Source organism: Hemibagrus wyckioides, unplaced genomic scaffold, assembly GCF_019097595.1.
Source record: "Hemibagrus wyckioides isolate EC202008001 unplaced genomic scaffold, SWU_Hwy_1.0 Contig4, whole genome shotgun sequence".
NCBI classification, from domain to species: domain Eukaryota; kingdom Metazoa; phylum Chordata; class Actinopteri; order Siluriformes; family Bagridae; genus Hemibagrus; species Hemibagrus wyckioides.
The window spans coordinates 177,620-193,597 of NW_026690802.1; the positions used below are offsets into that span (position 1 = coordinate 177,620).

The following is a 15,978-nucleotide window of genomic DNA, read 5'->3' on the forward strand; positions in this document are numbered from 1 at the left end:
AACTAAGAATAAGAATTGTGGAAAATAAAAACACAGTTTCCATCACACAATCAGGAAATAAATAAGCTCTACTGAAATAGTGCTCCATAATCAATTCTTGAGGTAGATGAGCTACAACAGCTAAAGACCACATCGGGTTTCATTCCTGTTCACCAAGAACAGAAATCTAAGACTACAGTAACAACCCTGTAAATGACATAATTTGGCCCAATGGCAAGAGCTGCTTACTTGGTTCACACTTAGCGTCTGGATTCCAAAAAGGTTCAAATCCCACAGGAGCCTCGCTTTATTGTTAACTTGACTTTGTGTAACCGAGTTCCTTTTACTCGGACCCCAGGCCATATGAGCAAGAAGGTCATACAGTTACAGAGTACAGTGAACCTTCATTGGTGCACATCAAGGTAACAGGGATGACCTGGCTCGTTGGTCTAGGGGTATGATTCTCGCTTAGGGTGCGAGAGGTCCCGGGTTCAAATCCCGGAGGAGCCCTGGTTTTAAATGGAATAGAGTGGTTGGGATAAAACTAATGGATACTTGCACTGCTGGCTTGGTTCTCGCTTGGAAGCTTGTTTCTCCAGAGGTCCAAAAAGGTTCAAATCCCACTGTAATTACCTCTGAAAATTAAAGCTCCAACCTGGAGCCTATCTCTGGAATACAGGGAGCGGGATGGAGAATGTCTCACTTTGTGGAGACATGAACCTCTGAAAAATTAATATAATAGAGTACAGAAAGACCTCAGAATATTGTCATTTTACTAACACCATTCATCATGTTCACTGTTATATTCATGTGTCTGTGGCTTTCATTAGGTAAGTTAACATTGACCTTTTCAGAAAGGAGGGTAAAAGGTAAAACCCTATGCCACCACGTCTGTCTGCTAAAGTTGATGATAAAACTAAACAAGTGGATCTGATCATCTCCTCGGCTGCTTTTAATGTTTGATAATATACAATTAGAAGGTAATTTATTCATAATCACACTCTCTGGTATCACCCAGATGAGGATGGGTTCACATTTGAGTCTTCCTCATATCGTCTCACAGAGTTTTTTCTTGCCGCTGTTGCCTCAGAGTTGCTCATTAGGGGTAAAGTTAATTTTCAACTTTGTAATTTCTATTCTGAATTTCTGTATTTCTGTAAAGCTGCATTGAGACAGTGTCTATTGTTAAAAGTGATATGAATGAAAATGAAGTGAATTTAATTACCTTTTGGGAACAGACACAGCAAATTTACTTATGAGAGATTGGATCCAGTTTACTCATGGATCCAGTTTCCTATGATTTTTATCATAGGAAATTATCATAATTATTTATAAATGTACAAATAATTAAAAAAACACACAAACAGATAAAGGCTTATAGTATGGTATAGATGATGAATCTTAAAATACAACACAGCCATAGTAATGACTCTACACTACAACAGCATCACTTCCTGGGTGTGTCCTTCTAGAGACGTGTAAAGTTCAGCACATACAGCACTATTATACAGAATCCTCACAGAGCTGTGTTCAGAAATGGATCAACTATACAACTTACTGTACATAGTGAGATACATACCACTGATTCTCACTCTAGTTACAGGTCATTTTCAGTTATTAATTATTACAATGATATTTAATCAGTTAAATAATTGCATTAATTAATAAGCATGTTTGTATTAATCTAATAATTTCTTGATTCCTTAAGTCAATATTGGAATTACAAAAAATACTTCACTGACATGTTTCTTTATATTTTTGTCACACCAGGTAGCTTTGCAGATAAAATTTGGCCAACAGATGCAAACATTGTCAGGAAAGAAGCAGAGACTGTTATTCTGAAATGTTCATATGAGGCAAGCAGTGAATACATTTTGCTTTACTGGTACAAACAATATCCTAACAGCACACCACAGTATTTACTGTATAAAGGCGCAAGGTCAAATGCAGGTGCTGGGAGCACTCCTGATGATCGTCGACTAGAGTCGAAAACAAGCAGAGACTCTACTGAACTTACTATCAGAGGTCTAAAGCTCTCAGATTCTGCACTCTATCATTGTGCTCTTAGAGTAACAGCACAGTGATACAGAGTCACTGAAAGGCTTTACAAATACATCAACATGGTATATTAAGTTTCTAAAACCACAGAAGATGAAAGAGACTCACTTTACCAACTTATCAGTTAACCACAGAGACAAACAACATTTGTGAAAACATTTGCAGCTGGAGCTAATAGCCTGAAAAGAAAATGAGGGATTAACACAACTATAAATAAAAAAATCTACATCTACATTCATTTATTAAATGTTTATTCTGCATGTTCATTTGAACAGATGTGAGTTTGATCATACAGATAAAAAAAAAAAAATAAATAAAAAATTAGTGACAAGGTTTGATTGCACATAAGGGTAATGCCTATAATCTTAAACATAATTATTTGATGGAGGGATGATGACTCTAGCCTTTTGAGCTTGTCCTCTGTTTTCTTATTTGTACTGTGATTTAAACGTTCCAACTTAAGGTGGACTGCTGACACTAAATTTCCCCTAAGTCTGAATGAGTGTGTGAATGTGTCTGTGCATTTTGTCCTGCATTAGACTGCTGTATCATCCAGGGTGTATTCCTGCATCATCCCTAGTGTTGCTGGGAGAAGCTCCAGATTCACCTGCCCAGGACAAAGCATGAATGAATGAATGAAGGTGTGTATATATAATGTATATAGACAGTTGTGGAAGTGTGACCAGGATAAAGTAGGTACTTAAAATAAACTCTGATTGAATGACCATTCATTAGGTTTCAGCTGCAGCTTATGGATCTGGGGCTTGGTTTTACTGTAGTTTTAGCATACTAAGATTTGCAAATTGTCTAGTAGATGAGAAAGAGTTGCTGTGTGAGGTAAAGCAGAGTTGTCATGAATATGAATAAATATGATGTTTATTTCAAAAAACAAACACAAACTAACTAAACACTCAGGATAACAATGTTATTATGCCCACTTGGTTTTCTTCACTATTGCTGATATTGCTAAGTCCTTTAGTTTGCAAGTTACAAACCAAAAGAACAAGTATTTTAAAAAGTTGCTTAATAATAAATTGTTGTCAATAAATTCAAATAAATTGGTGTATTTATATTAAAGGCTGTTGACAACAATTCATCCACCCAGAATACACTGTTTAATGTAATCACAATCATCTTTAAGTAACCAAACATAACTATAAAATAAATACATATCAGTTTCTGATTGCCAGTGAAATGTAGTTAGAGTGAGAATGTTCTTTTAGCTGATTGTTTATAACAGACGTGTTCTTGAACATTAATGAGGAAAGGCTCAGGTGCACAGTTTATTCTCCTCTTGATCAATAGATGAAGAAAATTGTTGGAGGAAAAGTTTCTGTTCCTCTGCAGCTCTTTTTCTCTATAGACAATATTCTGTTTGTGAGACCTGTATGATTGTAATTAACACCAGTGCAATCATAGCTCCAGTTTTGTTCTTTGGTCACTACACTTAATTAACCCTACTGAATAAAATCAGATGGAAAAATATTTGAAGTGAACTGGAACAGCGATTTAGTCCAGGAACTCTATGGAACTCTGTATGGGAAGGTTATACAAAGAAATGCACAAAATACTAAATATATACATTATATAATATTAATTATAGTTCAGAAGTTTGTTTATTAATGTCATTAATAAATAAATTACCTTCAATTACCTTAAAAACGAAAAAGAAGAGCAAAAAGATGGTTTAGTGAGTTATCTTATTGTGGGTCAGGTGCTAGGACTCTGCTCACACTTGTAGATGAAGGTGATGATGTTAATCTGATAAAATCGGTCCGTAGGATGAAGATGATAACATTGTCAGTAAGGAAACAGACACTTTCTTATGAGTCAAGCAGTCATTGTGTTTGGCTTTAATTGTACAAACAATATCCTAACATTTTATTTCGGGGGCCCCTCTGTGCCACCAATATCACTAATTATAACTAATTATTGTCATTTTGTATAATAATCATTGTCCATTGACAGATATCAAAAAAAAGACGATGTCATTTCATGTACTCTTGGGGGCCCCCTGGTGGCTACGGGGCCCTAAGCAGCCGCTTAGTTCGCTTATGCCTTGGGCATAACCACTTCCTGACTCAGTATCTGACAGACAATATTACTAATGTAATGTTGTATGATATTTAGGAATGATCATAAAATTATCAAAACTTCTGCAGATTTCTGCAGGACTTGAAGAGCTGGACACTGGGTGAGATCGCCTGTGCTGCGGGTCTGTCAGTGTGTGTGTGTGTGTGTGTGTGTCTGTGTGTGTGTGTGTAAATAGTGCCCTTTGCACTTACCCATTTGTTTTGGGTTTTCTGTTTGTTAATGTATTAGTTATCACAGTATGCATTTTGGGCTGCTATTTTATTTTATTTCATTTTTAAATGGACGGGTTTTAAGCTGTAGCTTGGCTGGAAATCTTAGGTCCAATCCGGAAAACACTGGTTACTATGGTTACCGCGTTCTGCGGTCTTCACTGGTGTCCTCAACCGTTTAATAGCAAAGTAAAATAGAAATTAGGCTAGAGTATTTCACACCTCACAAGGAATAGTCAATTTTATTATAGTCTGCCTTGAAAATGCATGTGTAAGGATGTCTGCCACCAAATCGATTTCTTCTCCTCTGTCAGTCATTGTGAGTTAATATAATTTTATTTAGTTTGTGTGGTTCTCTGCCTCTGACTACTCCAGTTGTCCAATCAAAGGACGGGAAATTGCTGACGTAATCGTATGCCTGCTAGATGGCGCCAATGACGCCAACTCGAAATCTGATTGGTTAATGTAACAATTTTAATTGCCACTTATAATAAACTACGGGCGCCTGCACTATTCATTCTGAAGGCCTTAAGACAGATTTCTTTCACTCTGGCAACACATGATGTCAGCCACTGGCTGAAATATGATTAGATAAACATTCTTATCATTACTGGAAGCAGCGCAACCAAGAGCAAAGCTAGGAAATGTAGAGAATAGACTATTGGGAATAATTTAATACACACGCATGGAAAAATATATTAAAATGCAAATCAGTGATTCAGATCACTGCTGTTTAGGCCAGCAGAGAAGGCCTTGCTGGCACTGATGGCCCACCACTGGTTTAGATACTTTAGAAACTATTTTGGATTGGAATATTCCAGATGTAGATGCAGACACCACTGATTACAAACATTTCATTTCTGTACCACTTATCTGATCTATTCTCAGGTCAAAGGGAGCCTGTGCCTATCTCAGGCATCATCGGGCATCAAGGCAGGATACACCCTGGACAGAGTGCCAATTCATCGCAGGGTGCACACACACACTCATTTACACACTACAGAACTCCAATCAGCCTAGAAGCATGTCTTTGGGAGGAAACTGTAGCACCTGCAGGAAACCCACCAAGCAACGTGCAAACTCTACACACACACACACACACACACACAGTGAGCAGGAGCAAGACTCGAACCCAGGACACATGGAGATGGACGCGTGGAGGTGTGAGGCGAACGTGCTAACCAGTAAGCTGCCTGATTGCAAACATTAATCAACATTAAAGCAACATTGGTAACACTGTCATGTGATGCTGTGGGGTGGAGCTTCATAAAATGAACATATTAGAGTACAGAAAGAATATTTCTATTCAGCTAAGACCATTCATGGTATAAAAAACGCTAATAAACTAAGGTGCACAAAATCACAGAAAATAATGAACTGCTGAAGTGCGTCTGATGTAAAGTTTTGTTATTTATTTTATATGGTGTTTATTTAGATTTTTTTGTTTGTTTATTTTAAATCCTAAACTTTTACACATGCACCCACCAACTGGCCTGCACTTCACCTAGCATTATCCTGTCATCATGCATTATCAGTGTCATCAGATTTTATAAACACTACAGTTGACTAGAACTGGATCATTCATTACTGCATTGGTTTGTTTTTGTATTCAGTGTGAGAACATTTGAAGAAAAGACTAAGAATCATTTCATAAAAGTATGTTGGTTTAAAATATGTTGAGATTCATAATCAAGCATCTAAGTAAATTTATCTAAAGGCAGTTGTGTGTGTTTAATCCCCTGATAGGACAGAAAGTATATCATGTGAATATAAAGCATTTCTCAGTGGCCAATTTAGTTTAGTTGTTGAGTTTTACAACCGTGTTCAACATCTGTTTCCATATTATTAATTTTTTCTGCTTTGTATTAAGTAATGTAAAGAAAATATAAAAAAACAAAGATACAGTGACAAACCCAGCAGTATTTAAGAGAGAAATGGATGACACCCCAAACTGTAAATACAATTTAAATATAAGGTCTAATAAAAATTAAAAATCCAATATATGTGTGGCTGTATGACCTTTTTGCAGGGCTTTATTTATTAGTGTGTTAAGGTTTTTCTCTTCAGTGAACACAAGATGGCGCAGTCACTTATCTTATTGTGGGTCTAGAACTAGGGCACCACACAACCTGCTCACATTCTCTGAGATGATGGAAGCTACTTTTCACAGTAAAACCTTTGTGACATAGAGTATACTTGTTCTTCTATCATACATACTGCTGATATAATATCCTAACCCCTGCCCTGGTTACTCTTAGTGCCTAAGATAATTTCAGAGATACCATTCTGATTAAACAACACAACTGTCCACTTAACACTAAACTGTCATAAGAATAAATAATCATCTAATGTCATTTCTTTGTCAAGCAAAAGCACCTGCTGTGTCAGAAACACGGAAAACTGGAAACTTATCTGTAAATCTGCCTTTACTCTTCTTTCTCTTCTTCTAATGCTATCATGAGTACAGGAAAGTTTTATTTTTCAGATTTACAACAAAACTTTATTTCCTGCTTTCAGTATGTGTTTACTTAAATGTCCTCTGGACAGGTTCCCCATATGAGGCTGAATGTAAAGCCAGGATGTTTCAGTAAGAATCAACAATCTGACAACAACATTGGTGACACTGTCATGTGATTCTGTGGGGTGGAGCAATTTTGAAGCTTTATGGTGTTAACATATTAGATTACAGAAAGATCTCCACTATTTTCACTGAGCTAAGACCAGTCATCATGTTCACTGTTATATTCATGTATCTGTGGCTTTCACTAGGTGAGTTAACATTGACTTTTTGTTATTGCAGAAATATTAACTATTATATTAAATATTAGTCTGTGTGGTGATGCAGTGTGAAAATGCAGAGTGTGGGTCTGACTTAAGTATTTCCTGTTGATTATTTAAAGGTTAAAACATTATGATCTCTTCTCTATGACAGGTGACTCCATGGCAGATTCAATAGAGCCAGATTTCCCTCATAAAGCTGTAGATGAAGGTGATGATGTTGTTCTGTCCTGCAAATACAAACCAAGCTTTACTACAGGAAACTACCTGCACTGGTACAGGCAATATCCAAAATCTAAACCTGAGTTCCTTCTTATTGTTGACCAAAAAGGAAATCTAATTTCCAACACTGACCAAAGAATGTCTGCTAAAGTTGATGATAAAACTAAACAAGTGGATCTGATCATCTCATCTGCTGCTGTATCAGACTCTGCTCTATACTACTGTGCTCTGGCGCCCACAGTGACAGGAAATCCAGCTGCACTGTACAAAAACTTTCACACAGTTTTGTTATATTGAAAGCAGTTCTGCTGATGATGTTGAGCTGCTATTTACATGCTATTTTTGGCGAATTCTGTCTCTCTTGCAATTTATAAAGGGTTCATAAATATGTTATAGTTTGACAAATGTTGGATTATTAGGAGATAGCTAATTGTTTTTTAAGCTTCATTAACCACTTGATCCTGTTCAGAGATCTATAGCTTTTCTTGGCAACACTGGAAATGAGGGAAACCTGAGCTCAATCTCGAACTGGGTACCATGGAACTGTGAGACAGCAATACTATCTGATGTCTTTGTCTGACAGTTCATCAGTGCCTGAAAAGTAAAAATTAGTTAAATATTTTGCATTCATTAATGGTATAATATTTGGTTTAGAGAGGGATTATTAATATAACTTTTAAAAGTAGCTTTTCCTTATTTTGGTATTCAATCTTCTTGGGGATTTCTTTAGATGCTCTGATGAGTCTACATGCAGAAAGAAGAAGAAGAGGCTTAAAGCCATGTAAAAGCAACAATCCACAGGTTAAAAAATACATGACTGTTGGCATCACAGTGATGACAGTTTTTATGGTGCATCACATAGGATCTTATCTGAGCCAGAAAATCCCAGAAGTGTCTCAATTTCATGTAGAGATAGGAGAGCAGACCCCTCTCTCCCATCCTCATCATTACATTCAGGGAAATATTGATAGCATCATGTGAAACTATTCAGCTGTTTAATATTAAACTGCACTCCGTGTCAGAGCAGAAGACTCTATGGAAGATAATGAAAACCACTAGAAAGATGATTAGAGTCTATCTATCCACCATTGAGGATCCTTACCAGAAAATATATACAACTTTGTGGATGTTGCCTCCGAGCCTCTTCCAGACACTTTACTCAGATAGTCAGGTATACATCTTTATACACTGATGATACTATTCCATATTCCTTGATAACCTGGAAATAAAAAGTAAAAGCTTGGTTCAATCATCACAGCAGAATTTTACAATATACAATATACCAGTATAGGCCGTGCATTTCAGACCTAGTCATTTGTATTGATGTGCTCTGTGTAGAAAAAAAGAGTAATGTAATTAACAAATGAATCAAATAGGAAAACAATTTCATTATTTTCATTGTCTGTACTGCTTATCCAATCTATCCTCAGGGAGCCTGTACCTAACTCAGGAATCAAGGCAGGATACACCCTGGACGGAGTGCCAGCCAATCGCAGGGCACACAGACAACGGGCAATTTAGAGACTCCAATCAGCCTAGATAATAATAACTTTAGCTAGCTTAGTAAATGACAGTGTAAAGTTCACATGCCTGAAATACCCAAAAATGTTACACCATTCCATTTGATGAACAGTTATTTCTGTGTTTATTGTGCTTGAGATCTGACGTGTTCAACATATGTTTCTGTGCAGGTTTACTTTGGTCTTGAGTCTTGAATAATAAGAATGTCCTCTAGTTTGATTTCCCAGTGTGTTTTTGACATTGATTGAAATACTTCAGCACTTAATTGCTGTGGGTTTTGGGAATATGTCTGTTACCCTCTGAGACCCTGCATCTGTGGAACCTGTAAAAGAAAGCAAGTCTGTTTAGGAAACTTCTAAGTGAGATTTTTGTTTCAGGCCCCAAGACACAGATCCTAATTATATTTGATAATAAATCTGTACTACTGTTAATAATTAGGGGTGAATCAATACTACACTGTGAACTCACAAACAATGCCCCAATGTATATATATTAAATTTACAACAACATAACATTTAATTATTATTTAATATTTACAGAATAGATTGATTGTTTTCATTAATAGAAATGATATGCTGTCAGTATTTGTTTACTATGTGCTTAGGACAGGTTCCTCATTCAAGGTTGACTAGAACTCATTCATTATTACAGTGATTTTTTCTATTGTTTTGCACAGTGTTCAGTTTGGGCAAAATAAATAAATAATTTCATGAAGGTTTTTCGGTGTCAAATATTATCTTGTGATTAATAATCAAGTATTTAAGTAAATTTAAGGTAATTGTGTAATTGTGTGTTTACTCCCCTGATAGGACAGGATGTAGGACAGGATGAAGGACAGGACCATGAACATATATCACCAAAACAATGTGTAAATGTTTTTATCTTTTATATAATCTTGCAGAGGCTGTTTGCCTACAGTGTAAAAGTTGAATAAAGAGACAAACATGGCGGTAAAAACAGTAAAGCTGCTTACAGACTTGGAAACCTTGCTATTGAGGCAGAGCACAAACTACAAGAATTAATCACTGACCCTTTCATTCTACACAATTCTACACATCTGACCACTTAAGACTAAACTGTAATAAAAATAAATACTCATCTAATGTCATTTCTGTGACAAACAAAAGCACCTGCTGTGTCAGAAACACTGAACTCATCTGAAACTCTGCCTTTATTGTTCTTTCACTTCTGATGCTATCTTGAGTACAGAAACATTTTATTTTTTCTATTTAACTCCCTGTAACATTGTGTGTTTGTTAGGACTGAGCATTAAGGGGTTAATTAAAGTAAAAAAAAATACTTCTTCCTTATTCACAAGTATAGTGGTTCTAACAATAAGCTCCCTTCTGCTGCACACATGACACACAGAGGAAGGAAAACAGACAAAACCAATTTCAACAAAAAAAACAATAAATACCACTGCAACATTTAATTCATTAAAACTATCTTAGATAGAATTTTACAGAATGATCAAGAAATGGAAAATGTAGGAACAAGCAAACTTTCACACAGTTTTGTTATATTGAAAGCAGCTTTGAGATTCTTTAGAGAAAGTTCAAGTTGTGCTTTTGTGGGATTCTCTCTTTCTCTCTTGTGGTGATTGTCATGTTTTTTGAAGGTGATGCAAAACTGCACACAAACTGACAGTGACCTGAACTCATCATCAAACTGGGGATCCTGAAGCTGTGATGCAGCAACACTACCTGCTGTGTCACTGTGCTATCACACTGTTAAAATCCTTCTGCTTAAAGTGTTTTCTTGTAGTGTGGTGTTGTGTCATTGTTATTATAAAGAAAGATTTCTACCCTCATGGTACAATTCCATATTGACTGATAACAAGTGCACTAAAGACAAGGCTCAGGTCAATCCTCATAGCAGAATTCCACAATGCCAGTGGACTCATGATCCTCTCTGTTCTGTCTGGAGTAATTACACTGCAGATGAAGGGCATTTTATTGTCTAAGTGTCGTAACTTCACATATATAATAGTCAAACTAATCAGTAAACCAATTCCTTGTATTTTTAAACAAGTAACTAGAACCATCTTATTCTTTAGTGCATTGTTGTCTTCTGCTCTTTTGCAGTGTTCAGTGTGAGAAAGTGTGAAGAAGAGAAATGTTTCATAAAAGAATGTTAGTTTAAAATATAATGTTGTGATTCATGATCAAGCATAAGAAAATTTATCTAAAGGGAATTCTGTGTGTTGTGAATACAATTTAAGTCTAAGGTCAAATATAAAAATATTAATCCAGAGCATACATGTTTGACTATATGACCTGTTTGCAGGGTTTTATTTATTTATTAGTGTGTTATGTTTTTTCTCTTCAGTGAACACAAGATGGCGCAGTCACTTATCTTATTGTGCCTCAACAACTAGAGCACCACACAACCTGCTCACATTATTTGAGACGATGAAAGCTACTTTTCACAGTAAAACCTTTGTGACATTCTTCAATCATACAAAAATCAACAAAAGCACCTGCTGTGTGAGAAACACTGAAAACTGGAATCTTATCTGTAAATCTGCCTTTACTCTTCTTTCTCTTCTTCTCTTGATATCATAAGTACAGGAAAGTTTTATTTTTTTTAGATTTAACTGTTAGAGCTGAGCATTAAGGGAATACATTAATTTCCTGCTTTCAGTATGAGTTTACTTAAATGTGCTCTGGACAGGTTTCCCATATGAGGCTGAATGTAAAGCCAGGATGTTTCAGTAAGAATCAACAATCTGACAACAACATTGGTGACACTGTCATGTGATGCTGTGGGGTGGAGCAATTTTGAAGCTTTATGGTGTTAACATATTAGATTACAGAAAGATCTCCACTATTTTCACTGAGCTAAGACCAGTCATCATGTTCACTGTTATATTCATGTATCTGTGGCTTTCACTAGGTGAGTTAACATTGACTTTTTGTTATTGCAGAAATATTAACTATATTATATTAAATATTAGTCTGTGTGGTGATGCAGTGTGAAAATGCAGAGTGTGGGTCTGACTTAAATATTTCCTGTTGATTATTTAAAGATTAAAAACATTATGTTCTCTTCTCTATGACAGGTGACTCCATGGCAGATTCAATAAAGCCACTTCTCCCTCATAAAGCTGTAGATGAAGGTGACAATGTTACTCTGTCCTGCACATATAAAAAAAGTGGTCCATCAGACTACCTGTACTGGTACAGGCAATATCCAAAATCTAAACCTGAGTTCCTTCTTAATGTTGACCAGAAAGGAAATCTAATTTCCAACACTGACCCAAGAATGACTGCTAACGTTAAAGATGAACAAGTGGATCTGATCGTCTCCTCTGCTGCTGTATCAGACTCTGCTCTATACTACTGTGCTCTGAGGCCCACAGTGACAGGAAATCCAGCTGCACTGTACAAAAACTTTCACACAGTTTTGTTATATGGAAATCTATTATCTACTGATGATTTTGAATTTACATGCCATGTTTGGAGGAATTCTGTCTCTAATGTGATTTATAAAGAGTATATTTATAAATCACATTAGATTTTTGACACATGTATTATTAGGAGACAGTATGTTCATTCATACACAAATCTATCAGTTGTGAGCCTCAGTGATGAATCTCTGCTCCTCTGCTGGTCTGATCATGGAGACAGTCTTGGATGCACATTACAGAGTATTGTGACTAGCTCTGTACCAAGCTGTTTCTCGTGTTTCTTTGTCTGATTGCTGTTGTGGTTTTGATCTCATTTTGTTTCATCGGTTTTCTGAGTCAGTCTAGTGTTTTTCGGATTAGTTTGCATCGCAGTTCGTCTTTACGGTTCTCTGACCTTTCTTGCCTGTCGTTTTGCATTATATTAATAAACTGCACATGGATCCTACTCACCCGGTGTCTGGAGGTTTGTTACAGCCATGCAGCCCACAGAGACACAAAACTCAAACAGACTGTACAAAAGTCAAGCTTGATTTATTTCTCAGCAGGGGGAGATGTTTATCTGTTTCATTCAAATACAGGTTTCTTTCTTAATTCTCAAACTTCGCTGTTTATTTCCTTTAAATATCAACAATGATCCTCTTACATATGTTGTTAATACTTATTGGTTGAGCAATCAGAGAAGAAATCTTTTAAAAATAAATGTTAATCTTTAATCAAAAATAATTATTTCTGCTAAGGTTCATGCTGTTATTCTCCTGATGCAATAAAAATGTAAAACAAAGTTAAATATCAATGTCTTTAAATAGTTTAAATTGCTGGGTTTTAATGTAACACTAGTGAACTAAAGACTTCACTCTTCATTATTTGGCAGCTTATAAAATAGCACTTGATCCAGCACTGATATTAAGGGAAACACTTGAATTACCACAGATACTTAAAAGAGCATTGAGCTTAATACAAGATGCTTCTAAATTGTATTGTATTTTATATTATTATAATTTTATGGGGAATTTTTAAAATGGAATATATTAAATACTGTTATATGTTATATACTGCAGACAAAAGAAATAAAATGAAAAGAAAAAAAATGTAATCCCAATTATAGTAGTAGTTCTCCTAGACATCAGAGACACATTTCAAATACACAACACTGGCAATTATTTCTAAAGCTAGAGACCTGAACTAAACACTCAGGATAACAATGTTACTCCTCTTCTTGCTTTTCTTTACTGTTGCTGCCCAACCACACTGTACAAAAAGCACTACACATGACTGGAACAGGGCCATGCTTTTCTCACAAGATGGAGCTATTTACATGTTTACATTCACTTCTGAAATGCCTGACTGTGAGGACAGTTAGAAGCTGAAGCAAGCTCAAGTTAAGCAGCTGAAGCTTTACAGATTCAGGAGTTCAGGAGAGTAATGTTATGTAATGTTCTGGAAATTAGTATTTGTTGTTATACTTTGTGAATGAAAATGACTTCTCGTTGTGGTTGTCGTGTGTAGCACAGCTTCAACCATAGCCTTTTCTGGTAGTTTGCAATTTGCACTTGCATCTGCCTTTTGTGGCATTAATTAAATAAATGTCCTGCTTGAACTTGAATACAATGTGGAAATATTCTCCACAAACAGCGATGCTTCAGTAAGAATCAACAATCTGTCAGTAACATTGGTGTCATGTGATGCTGTGGGGTGGAGCTTCATAAACATTTATGATCATATCAGAGTACATAAAGACCTCAGAATATTTACATTCAGCTAAAACCATTCATCATGTTTACTTTTATATTCGTGTTTCTGTGGCTTTCACTAGGTGAGTAAATTGCCTTGTTTATTGCATAAATATTAAAAGTTGAATTAATGGTTAAATAGTCTGTGTGGTGATGTGAAAAAGCAGAATGTGAGATTTATGTAACACTGGCTTGATCCACAGATAGGTTACTGACATTATGTTCTTTCCTCTATGACAGGTGACTCCATGGCAGATTCAATAGAGCCAGTTTTCCCTCATAATGTTGTACATGAAGGTGAAAATGTTAATCTGTCCTGCAGCTATAAAACAAGTTATACAGGAAACAACTACCTGCACTGGTACAGGCAATATCCAACATCTAACCCTGAGTTCCTTCTTTATATTGATACAAGTGGGTATAAAAGTGACCCAATCCCACCACGTCTGAACGCTCATGTTGATAAAAACATACAACAAGTGGATCTGATCATCTCCTCTGCTGCTGTATCAGACTCTGCTCTATACTACTGTGCTTTGGTGCCCACAGTGACAGGAAATCCAGCTGAACTGTACAAAAACTTTCACACAGTTTAACTACACTGAAGGCAAACATACTACTGTTTTTTCTTCTGTCGGCTGATCCTGTTAGGGTTTGCCACAGTGGATCATTGATCTGCATATTTTGATTTGATGCAGGTTTTACAGTGGATGACCTTCTTGATGCAACCCTCTGTGGAAAATATTTTTCTGATACTATAACGCTCTATTTAATACTACTCAATTAATCCTTTGCTATTATCTGTCTCCAGCTCCACATTGACCTGACAGCTCAGTCAAGCAAGGCTCTAACTAAAAAAATCCAAACTGCCCAGACTGGATGAATGCAGATACAAGGTTTATTTGCAGTCAGCGCTGGTTACAAGAATTGAGCTGCTCACGAATGAACATCCCAACAACCTCCGAAATAATCATCACAAAACATAGTCTTTTAATTCTTTTCTCTTATCTTTTCATAATATTCAAACCAAACCTTCTTTGCTGAGAAAGTCACTCCTATTTACTTCCTGAAATATCAGGTTCTTTTTGGACACCATTATCTCTTACTTTTTAACTCTTTCACATTCCATTATAATCGGACTTCCGAGGTCAGTTATAAAAATAGTGGACATCTGTGCACTTATCAATAGGACTTTTCCAGCTTGTTTTCATCAAACAGTTCATTTTGACCTCCGAGGACAGCATGGGTAAGTTTCAGGGCCACTGCTCTGTCTTTGATTGCTTAGTTTTAATTCATTGCAAACAATGTTTTCTTTCACTTCTACACCTGCTGTAGTTTTAATCACAGTTTCCTTCCAATTATTCCTAGCTCTATCTCCTGCTACCCTTGACTTCTTACGACGTGCTGCGCTTCTGCTCAGGAACTTGGGCACAGCTCCAACCCCAGCCATACCAAGATTGAAACTCCGTCCAAGTCTCATCTACTGTCAACAAAGTCTCACACCTAAACCTCGTAGTGTTTAACCGTTCATTGTTAAAACTGTAAATAGAGGTGACCAATAAATTAAGGTGGTGCCTGACAACCCAACCATGCTGTCCTCTGATTATTTTATACAAACACAAACAAGAATGCATTCATATACACTCTAAACACTCTAAAACATTCAAAACCACTTTAAACACTCTAAATCACTTTAAACCATTCAAAAATTACTCCCACACCTCCCAATTAATCTCAGCTTGAAAATGCACGGACTTGTGCAACCACCAGTGGCTGGGTTGGTTCTGTGCTTAGGCCACAGTGGGGAGAATGCAGGATCCTAGACATTAGTCTCTCTCTGTTTATATTACATATTCACAACAATTACCTGATGTATGCTATTGAATTGATGTTTATTGGCATCCTTTTTTATTCAACAATGGCAGCAACAGAAAAAATAGATATCACCCTTTGGCACTAACATTCATTCATTTATCCA

General features: G+C 36.3%; 1 non-coding gene and 1 gene segment (V, D, J or C); both read left to right on the plus strand.

Moving 5' to 3' along the window:
* The first annotated feature begins 417 nt into the window (after positions 1-417).
* trnap-agg (transfer RNA proline (anticodon AGG)) lies at positions 418-489 on the plus strand. The gene has a single exon. It is a non-coding gene; the product is annotated as a tRNA-Pro (tRNA).
* An 11,227-nt stretch (positions 490-11,716) lies between these two features.
* LOC131350520 (T cell receptor alpha variable 12-3-like) lies at positions 11,717-14,536 on the plus strand (the record flags this gene model as incomplete). The annotated part of the segment is given in 2 exon segments: positions 11,717-11,756; positions 14,241-14,536. Coding segments are annotated over 2 exon segments (336 nt in total), but the record flags the coding sequence as incomplete, so codon positions are not given.
* Positions 14,537-15,978: the final 1,442 nt, after the last annotated feature.